Here is a 10,802-nt window from a genome sequence, read left to right on the forward strand (position 1 = left end):
GCCAGGCATCCGTATATGCTCAACTATTCAAACGGAAAAGTCAAATAAAACTCTAATACATTAAAGAGATCTCATAAAAATTAACTATACCAAATAACTTTTACATATTATATTACAATTAAATTTTAAAAATTTTAAAATCTAAATCCTAAATTTTAAATAATATTATATTAAAAATATTTTTTATAAACTTAGTCAAAATTATTTAAACTTCAATAAAATTATTTTAAATTAATTAAAATATAGAAATAACTACTCAACACTATAATAGTATTATATTAAGTATTACACAATATAGCAATTAATAATATTAAAATAAAAAATAATAATTTAATAATTACTCGGACTTTCATTATAGTAGTTATCGATAGCTACTATAATAATATTAAAATAAAAAGTATTTTTAAGATAAAATATAATTACTATAATAATACTGAAATAAAGAGTATTTTTAAAATAAAATTATTGAGACATCAGTTAATTTTGTTTAAAAAATATTCATTTAATATTTCGTTTAATTTAGAACGTCCGTTTTTTAAATTTTTTTCTCAAATAAATAAATAAAATAGCAAAGGAAGAAATAATGAAATCAGTTTTGGGAGTATTTGATCTGGCCATGTCAATAACATAAAACAAACACGAGTCGGTTTCGGTCAGCGTCGTTCTTCTTTATCACCATCAATGAGACACATAATTCGACCATGCGGTACTGGAATCGATCTATGCGTTGAGATCCAATTTGTGTGGCTGGTGTGACTCTCCCTCTATATAAGCGTTGCCTTTCACCCAAACCAACCCCAAATTACAATTACTCTGTCTCTCTCGTAGCAGATCTTGCTCGCCGGCGAGAGGGAATCGAAGAAGTCGATCGGAAGGAACGAGATCGAGGGAGATGGGGGACGCATATTGCTCGGACTGCAAGCGGAACACGGAGGTGGTGTTCGACCACTCGGCGGGGGACATGGTGTGCTCCGAGTGCGGGCTGGTGCTGGAGTCGCATTCCATCGACGAGACCTCCGAGTGGCGAACCTTCGCCAACGAGTCCGGCGACAATGACCCGGTCCGTGTCGGCGGCCCCACCAACCCCCTCCTGGCCGACGGCGGTCTTTCCACCGTCATCTCCAAGCCCAACGGCGCGCAGGGCGATTTCCTATCCTCCTCGCTGGGACGGTGGCAGAACCGAGGGTCCAACCCTGATCGGAACCTCATCAATGCTTTCAAGGGCATCGCGTCCATGGCGGACAGGTTATTTCTCCTCTTCTGCGGATATGATTGTGTCCTTTAACCAAGGCCTGCACGATACTTTCCCACGATTTCGTAATATAGGTTTCCTACACAGGAGAAATAATGTGTTCGAAACAGAGAAGATTTTTCCATATTTTTTTTTTCCTACTATCAATAGGGAGTTGGCTGTTTCTTCACTCTTAAGGTAATGGTGCCAAATCTTGGGTGAGGAACGATCCTTTGGTTGCAGGATAATCAGATGCTCCTGATGATCAAATTTTAAGGCCTCTCATGAAAACTAAAATTGGATCTTCACATAGATTCCTAAGGGGGCTTTAGATTTTTTATTTTTTTCTTTCTTGTTGTTCTCTGGTATATACTTGGCTTTTCAGGAGAAAACCTTTCTCTTATGGGGGTGTTCCTAACTTCCTATATCATTTTGGGTAATCTAGAAAGAAATTGTATTACATGAATAACTGATAACAATTAGAAGGGCATCAAGGAAGGCTTCGGTTTTATGGACGGTAAGGGGCTTGTCTGCATAACTCTATGATGCTAGATAGGTAGATCATTGAGTTTCATAAAGTTTTTGAATCAGAAAACTTGGGAGAATCTAAAGAAAAGACTGTTTGGTTTTCATCTCTAAAAGCAAAAGTCCATTTTCATCATCTCTTGATAACAACATTGTGAATTCTGTAAGTGCAATAGGAAGCTAATGCTTGATAATATATGCATATTGTCATAACCTACCCAACTTCGCCTAAGAGAGATTCTTGTTCCACCCATTGGCCCATTCTCTTGGCTCATAATCTTAGCCCATGACCTTTCTTTTAGAATCCTTCTTAAGATCATTCTAAATATATTTATAAAATCTTCTTATTGTGAAAATATATAGATATTTTGTTTGATAATATTATATTTCTGGACATGTAGTGTACATCGTTGGATCAAATTGATCTCGATTGTCTTGTAAGAGGAGGATGCCTATAAATAGCTCCCTTTCCTTCACTTGTAGACAATCCTCAAGAATAATAAGTATTCTTTACTTATTAATCTCTCAAGTCCTCTCAATCTCTCTTAGCTTCTCTTGTATGGGTCTCCAACAAGTTACGCTTGTTTAGCAATTTTTCGGGGATAAGTTATCAGTGTCATAGAGGTGAGTGGTGCTAAAATTAAGCTTGTAATAGTTGATATCATAGCCAAGTTCCCACCATTCAACATTAAAGTATTATGGGTGTTTTCACCAAGAACATTCTTGATTGCAAAATGTTTACCATGGAACTGCAAGCTATCACTCAAGAGCTTGCCGAATTCAAGGCGTTTGTGAAGAAAAGAGTTGTGGGACTTACGGGTTAAAATGGAAGCACACAGACATGAGAAGAGTCATAGGCACACATGTGGGACTAGCTCAACGTGTTCAAGTGCCAACAACCTCAACTATATCTCATCACCAACAATAACCATCTACAATGATGCTTGTGATTTTTCAACTCTAAAGGCATACGAGATGATGCTTTGAGAATCAATGGTGCATTCATCTACTTATAAGATATTGTGCACATGTGGTGGCATTGTAAGTTTGGTGACCAAATTGAGTTAGAGAAACAAGTACTAGGTTATATTTGTCCCTCTAAAACTCCTTTCGGTCCTCCACTATTGTTTCAAAAGAAATATGAGTCTCTCTGCATGTGCATCAACTATCGAGCACTTAACAAGATTACTATCAAGAAACAAGAATCTTATTTTTTTGATAGCTAATTTTTTTAATTAGTTGGGGAAAGCTCAATACTTCTCCAAACTAGATCCGCGGTTAGGATCCTATCAAGTGTGGATTGCTACAAGGGATGAACTTAAGGCAATCTTGACCGCTTTGTGGTAGTCTACTTGGATGACATTGTAGTATATAGCATAACTTTTGAAGATAACGTGCAACATCTTAAGTAAGTCTTCAAAGTGCCACGTGGCAATGAGTTGTATGTCAAGAGGGAGAAATGCTCATTTACTCGATAAGAAGTGAAGTTCCTTGGCCATAGAATTTGCAATGGGAAGCTTCTAATGGATTAAGCCAAGGTTAAACCCATTTAAGACTGACAACCATATACTAAGGTTATAGAGTTGAGATCATTCTTTAGGTTGGTAGACTGTGCCAACATTTCATCAAGTGCTTTTCTACCAAAGTCACACCCCTGACTGATCTTCTTAAGAAGAAACTCTCGTGGCAATAGACAAAAGTGCCACTAAGCTTCTGAGGAATTGAGGAAGGCTATCATTGGAGGAACTAATGTTGCTATTGCTCGACCATACCAACTCATTTGAGGTACACACCGATGTTTTGTTATTGGTAGTGTACTTATGAGAGGGACACCCCATTGTCTTTCAAAGCCGAAAGTTGAATGGAATCGAGAGGCGCTACACAGTGCAAGAGGAGGAAATGACTAATGTTATACTTTACTTTTGCACGCGATGCCATCACTTGATGAGTTCTCACTTCATCATCGTGATCGATAACATTGCCACAAGTTATTTTTAGACTCAAAAGAAACTTGTCCTAACCAAGTTCGATGGCAAGATTTCTAACAGAGTTTGATTTCCAACTCAAGTACAAGCCTAAGAAGAACATGAAGCAATAACCAGAGGTGCAAAGTGAGAACATGTAGAATTCAACAAAGGCGGCATAGTACTTGTGAAACTCCTACCTTAGCAATTCAAGTTCTTACAGAAAGTGTACAAGGGGTTGGTAAGAAGATATGAAGGTTCCTCCTTCCTAATCATCCAATGTGTGGGCAAGATATTTTACTAAGTCCAACTTTTGCTAAAGCTCAAGTCCATGTGAGCATTCTCAAGCCTTATCTATGACCCAAGTAGGAATAAGTCCAATCATGCACCAACAGTTGTTGTCACTTGCTTCAATAAAGATGTGGAGTTCATTCTTGAGAATTGAATCATTTGAAGGAAAAGGAATCCAAACTAGATCAAATATTTGATAAAGTGGAAGAATCCACTGAATATTAAGATAAATCTGGAATGAGAGAATGTCTTATGGCAATTCACCAAGCATATCAAGCGCCACAAGAAAGAGACTGCATCAAGGATGTTGCGAGCTTGGGTGAGGTAAAATATCATAACCCACCTAATTTTAAGCCTAAGAGAGATTCTTGGTCTACCCTTTGACTCACTCTCTTGGCTTATGGTCTTAATCTATGACTTTTCTTCTAGAATCTTTCTTAAGATCATTCTACATATTTCTATAGAATCTTTTCATCTTGAAAATATCTAGATATTTTGTAGAATACTTTACATATTTCGTGATAATGTCAAGGTTCAAAATCTTAAGCCATGTCAAAGTTTTGATCTTTGACTAAATCTTATTATTTTGGTATTGTGTCAATGTTCCGATACATGATGTTGGTGACAGATTGGTGGTTAAAGGAGGAAAATTTTGAAGCATAGGAAGGTGACACTGTATGTGCCGAGTGGTATTGAAGTTCGGTAATGTATCGAAATGATATGTTTCGGATGTTTCGAATATGGTATGGGATTTTAAACCATGGATAATGTACATTGTTGGATGGTCCCAACCATCTATTTAGGAGGACAATGCCTAAAAATAGCTCCCTTTTCTTCACTTATAAATCATCCTTAATAATAAGCACTTTTTACTTACTAAAGTTCTCTCAATCTCTCTTAGCTTCTCTTGTGTGAGTTTTCAGTGAGTTAGACTTAGCAACTTTTAGACTTTCCGGGGATAAGTTGTCTAAATGATGGATGGGCAAGTGGTGCTAAAACTAAACCCATGACAATATGTAGTGTTCAACAACCACAATAACTTAATTTTAAGAGCAAATGTCTTGGTGAATATTTGCATTTGTATACATATAGACATAGTGGTTCCCTCTTTGCCTACCTCAAAACTAAGAATATGCCCTTTTGGTGGATTTATTTAGGTGCTTGAAATGAAATGCTTGGGATGATGCAATTTGTTCTACAACTACCTTTTGTTCTCATATTGCAGATAGAGTGTAGAGATTTTCACTTCTAAAATTGCAGATGCACAGCTAGTGGCAGTTTAGCAACTAAATGCACTGAAAATATTTGAAACTTCATTAATTTGGAAATGATTACTAATGCAAGATTTAATATTATCTTTTCCAGGTTGAACCTTGTGGCCACTATAAAGGTACATAATTTCCTTACGTTGTTTTTTATTTTGTTATTTTTTTCTTTGAAAATAACAGGATCTTACAGTATTAAAATTTTGAAATCATGATATAGGAGAAAATAGTGGAAAGTTTTAAGTCTTCCAAGTTTTTGAAACTTTAGTAATGGATGTGGATGACATCAACTTGTCAAGTTTTTTTTAGGGGCCTTCATTTCTTGTGTTGATTTCATGGCCAAGTGACAATTCCTAGATATTTTCACTTAATTTATGAGTTGTCATTCATTTATATGATCATATTGGCACGCTGCAGCCTGCAGGATTTTGATATTCTACTTTTTAGTTATATTGAAAGAAACACAAAGCTATATAGCTATCCCCTGAAATGTGATCTACATACCCCACCAGCAAGGCATTTTCTTTATAGCTTCACAATTTATGAACCATTTATTACTAATGACTCAGACACTAGATATTGAAATTTTATAACACAAGTTGCCTATGTTTATGATGTTTTGTTCTCGGTGAAACCGAGGTAATGCCCTTCCCCGTAGTGGTCAACTGCAGCTTCCCGATTTACCTCCTCACAGATGGTCGTGAGGCCGACCGTGTGGGGCCGCTAGGGTGATGGATTCCACCTTTTGCTGAAACGATGCTTTGTCAGTAAAAAAATAGTCAAACCATGATTTCTTTGTTTCTTAAATATGTTGCTTTTGATGACACAATATGATCTACAGAATTTAATGTTCAATTTTTTGTTTTCTTAGTTGACCATTATATAATATTGACAATGTTTAACTCTTAGCATGCTCAATATCAATTATTACTTTTCTCAATAAGTTAAAATATCAATTTACACAGTTATTTGTGAAAGGTATTGTTCCTTTGCCATTTTTTTTTGTCATTTCAAGGATCGTGCCAATGAGATATTTAAGAAAGTTGAAGACCTAAAATCTGTTAGAGGGCGAAATCAAGATGCAATTTTAGCTGCCTGTCTATATATTGCTTGTCGGCAAGAGGACAAACCTCGCACTGTTAAGGGTATGTGGTCTTTCTATAATTTCTTTCAGCATTTTGGTTGCTTCACCAGCACACATTGCTGATATGTATATTTAAATTCAATTAGAAATTTGTTCTGTTGCCAATGGAGCTACAAAGAAGGAAATAGGACGTGCAAAGGAGTTCATTGTAAAACAGCTTGAAGTTGAGATGGGACAATCTATGGAGATGGGTACAATTCATGCAGGAGATTTCTTGGTTAGTTTGAGCATATGTGCTAATTAACTTTCAATTTGATTTCGAAGCATCATATATATATATATATATGTTGTGTATTGCTTTCCTTGTCTGTTTTCCTTATTTTTTTTTTACAAACTGACAACACTGGGTTGACAATTTGTATTATATTGTATTGTAGAGACGGTTTTGTTCCCATCTTGGTATGCCAAATCAGATAGTTAAAGCAGCTCAAGAAGCAGTTCAAAAATCAGAGGAACTTGACATAAGGTATACTACTTTGGGAATGGCTTGTTAGAGCTGAATTGCTTGCATACTTTTGAAAAGTTAGAACTTAGGTTGTTAGATGCTTGCATTTACAACAAGGGACTGCACTTCCTGTTAGTATGCTTTGCTAGGTTATTGACTCCATGCTTCTATAGAGTGCATAACCTGTTTTGGAACTTGTGCTTGAATTGTTATGAACACAGGAAACAAAATCTTAGAAAAATATTTTTAGGAATTTTTCTGGAGAAGAAAATACCCAAGAATAATTAAAAGCAAATTTTGGCAATACTAAAGAATTTGCTAACCAAACATGAGTTTTGATTTTTCCCACTAAATCCTGAAACACTACTCTAATGCTTTCATCCTCTAGAAAGTGTAGCAGAAACTGTATCTTATTTGAGGAAGAAGTTAAAGGTCTCACTAAATGTTGGTATAGCTGGGTACAGAGAACTGTTTATCATTGATTATTGAATGTTATTAGATGGACAATTCTTCCCAGATTAATGTTCTCCTTTAACGTTTTAACTTTGCAAATTGTGCAGGAGGAGCCCGATTTCAATTGCAGCTGCTATTATCTACATGATAACTCAGCTATATGATGACAAGAAACCCCTCAAAGGTTCTGTAGTCTGTTTAAATCTTCTGTCAAAATTTGCTTATATAGCCAACATTGTTGTGCGCAGATATATCACTGGCAACTGGGGTGGCAGAAGGCACAATAAAGAATGCATACAAGGATCTTTATCCTTATGCTTCTAGGATCATTCCCACCTACTTTGCCAAGGAAGAGGATCTAAAGAACCTTTGCAGTCCATAGTTTAAGTTATTAAACAAAGGAGTTGAAGTTTTTTAGATTGACTAGATTGTCGTATGCTGCATTAGCCAAAGATTGGCTTATCACGTTTCTAGCCTTCAATTCTTATTTGTTCATGAGAATTATTCTCTGATAAGTTCAAGTTGTCACATACATTTAAAGGGAAAAACAGTTCTCAGAAAATCTTCTATTTTAGACGAGCAAAGGCTGGTCTGAGTAAGATGAAGGAATTGCAAAAATGGTTTGCCAAATAAATCTATTAGATGTTTATTTCATATGCAATTGAGCTCGCAGCAGTTAATACAATGAATGTTTTAGCTAAATTGGTCATAGCCCCTAAACTTCTTCATGCTATATGTAGATAGTTCCTTTATATTTCATTAGTTAATATCACAATTGAAAAGATGATATGCCAGTGACTTTGATTCTCAAGAAAGACTTTGCCCAAGAGTAACCTTGTCTCATTTATGCATCCTCCAAGTTGACATCCACTGAGCCAAATATAATTGTGAAGTTCTGGTACCTTCGACATTGACTTCTTGATCAAATTGCATATAAAGTTTCACTGCCCTCCAAGATCTCCCGGCCCTCACAGCTTGGTTAGATGTATGCTGCTGCCACTCATGGGCATTGTGTTAGTTTGTTCTGCTTTGGTGGATGAATGATATGTGCCCTCCTCTCAGTAAATTTGATTGCTCTTTTCTGTTGGCCTCTTGATCGATGCTCTCCAACTGTCTTCTAAACTACTTGCCAAGTAATGCGCTACCGCCGCTTGAGCATTATCCTTTTTTTTTTTCTACTTTCTACAGAAATGACCGTCGTATATTCCATCCTTCAAGCGAATAGCTAAATATAAATTCGAGTGGACCTTTGACAAAAGCTTCTTCATCGTGTTCTTTCCAATTTTGCCACCTCGGCCATCTCCCTCAACTCTTGTGAGATAGTGTTAGCGTTGCGGCTGTTGGGCTTTTGTGGGACCTTGAGAGTGCATCAAATGCATTTTCACTCTTCCGCGTGTTAAATTGCTGGCACGTTCATCTTCTGGAGAAATTAATCATTAATAACCACGTCTTCAACATAACGAGACGTCAAATTGATACCGTCCTCATGATTATGGGCTTACTACTCTTCTCAATCGGGACGGAATTTATCATATTCTTGTACAATCCTTACGACCATGCATGAGATCACTTCTCTCATTGATTGGAGCAGAATTTATCCTATGTACAGTCTTCACGATCGTGAGATTACTATTCTCCTTGGTCGGGATATGATTTATCTTATTTTGGTACAATCCTCACGATCATGAGATCACTCCTTTCCCTGATCGGGATAGGATTTGTCCTATACTGTTACAATTCTCACAACTGCGGGATCGCTCCTCTCTCCGATCGAAGTGGGGCATGCCTTATTCTAGTACAATCCTCACGACCGTTGGATCACTCCTCTCCCTAGTCGAGGCTAGATTTGCCCAATCAAAACTTGACATTCTTATTATTTTCCTGACCATGGAATCAAGCTCATTTTTTCGGTCCATATTCAATAGATATTCTAGTATTCTCGACCTTCTCAAGGAATTTTTGACATTTTATTATTATCCTCATGATTGAGGGATCGAGTTCCTCTTCTCTGTCGAACAAGATTGAACTTTTGGTATTCAAGACATTCTTATTATTGTTCTTGACCATGATATTGAGCTCATCTCCCCAATCCAAGCTAAGTGAACGTTATGGTATATTCTTATCTCTCTTATGCTATTCTGGGCTTTTCCTTGGAATTCTTGGCACTCTTATTTTCCTCATAACCGAGGGATCGAGCTCCTTTCACCGGTCAGGGGCATGATTGAACTTATGGTATTCAAGACATTCTTATTATTGTTTCTAGCTGCAGGATTAAGCTCCTTTCCCCATGGTCCAAGCTAAATGAACATTATGGTATTTTGGACTTTTTATGATATTTTGGGCTTCCCTTGGAATTTTCAACATTCTTAGTATTATCCTCACAATTGATGAATCAAGTTTTTTTCCTGGTCGGGGTAGATTGGACTTCAAGAATTCTTAGTATTTCTATTATCGTCATCCCGACCGGCGATTGAGCTCCTCTCCCTAGTCGGGACATGATCAAATTTCTGGTATTCTTGACCTCTTGTTGTTATTATCAATATTCTTATGATCAAGGGATCGAGTTCTCCTCCCCAGGCAAGGCAGGAGGGACTTCTGGTATTCTAGGCATTCTGTTGGCAATTTGGGCATTTGGACTAATATCTTTATGGCCACGAGATCTAGCTCCTCTCTCGGATCGGTTAGAGATCCGTCTCTTCTTGACTATATGATTTAATGGAGGTTTTATATCTTGTGTAATACTCGGGCGGGAAGACTACTCCCCTCCTTTTATGTTCACTAACAATATCCTACTTTTTAGACTTATTGGACTTCATTTGACTCTGCTCCTTAGTTTAACTTGGAGGGGGGACATGTGATGCAGTCCTGGTGAACCCGATTGGGTCATCTCCCTACTAGAACCTTGTATATTCGATCGACATCCTCCATAGCAGTAGGGTCCCATCAAGCCCGGACTCCCTCTACCCATACGACCATAGTGGTTCTGGAACAAAGAGGAATCTCAATTGAGCGAGCTTTCTTTGACCTCAACCTTTGATGGTCCTTGACGCAAAATTGACCCTAGCGAAGTTGCTCACCTCTATGTCAGGCTAACGATCAAACAGAACTAGTGGTACGAACCAACGGCTGTCACCTTTGGCACAACGCCCGCTCATGTGGTTGGTTGATGGATGGGGCCTTGCTCGTGTGGTTGGTTGATGGATGGGGCCTTGCTTGTGCAATCGTTCATGTAACTCGCTCAAGGCTTTCGTGGACCTTCCACCTCCGTTGTTATATATATAAGCCTTTGCGAAGGCAAGTGAAAGGATGATTTTTCTTCTCTCACGCAAAGACAACTTTTTCTTCTTCTTTGAGCTCTTTTACTCTCTTGTGCACGCATGCAAGGCTCTCCCTTTAGTCCATCGTTGGCATGATCGTCAAAGGGGTCACGCAGACAACGTTGGCCTTCGACTAACATGTTTTGATTCGCAAGACCTCGACAGAG

The 10,802-nt window shown here is 37.6% G+C and overlaps 1 protein-coding gene across 1 annotated transcript; it reads left to right on the forward strand.

Annotated features, from left to right (window-relative positions):
* The first annotated feature begins 823 nt into the window (after positions 1-823).
* LOC141847615 (transcription initiation factor IIB-like) lies at positions 824-7,892 on the forward strand. Its single transcript, XM_074735670.1, has 7 exons — positions 824-1,245; positions 5,377-5,401; positions 6,292-6,421; positions 6,507-6,637; positions 6,798-6,886; positions 7,426-7,502; positions 7,567-7,892. Exons 1-7 carry the CDS (start codon positions 893-895, stop codon positions 7,698-7,700), a joined length of 939 nt encoding a protein of 312 aa, XP_074591771.1. The 5' UTR covers positions 824-892; the 3' UTR covers positions 7,701-7,892.
* Positions 7,893-10,802: the final 2,910 nt, after the last annotated feature.

This window comes from Curcuma longa, chromosome 16 (genome assembly GCF_044706935.1).
Source record: "Curcuma longa cultivar G26 ecotype Majalengka, Jawa Barat chromosome 16, ITB_CL_G26_1.1, whole genome shotgun sequence".
NCBI lineage: Eukaryota > Viridiplantae > Streptophyta > Magnoliopsida > Zingiberales > Zingiberaceae > Curcuma > Curcuma longa.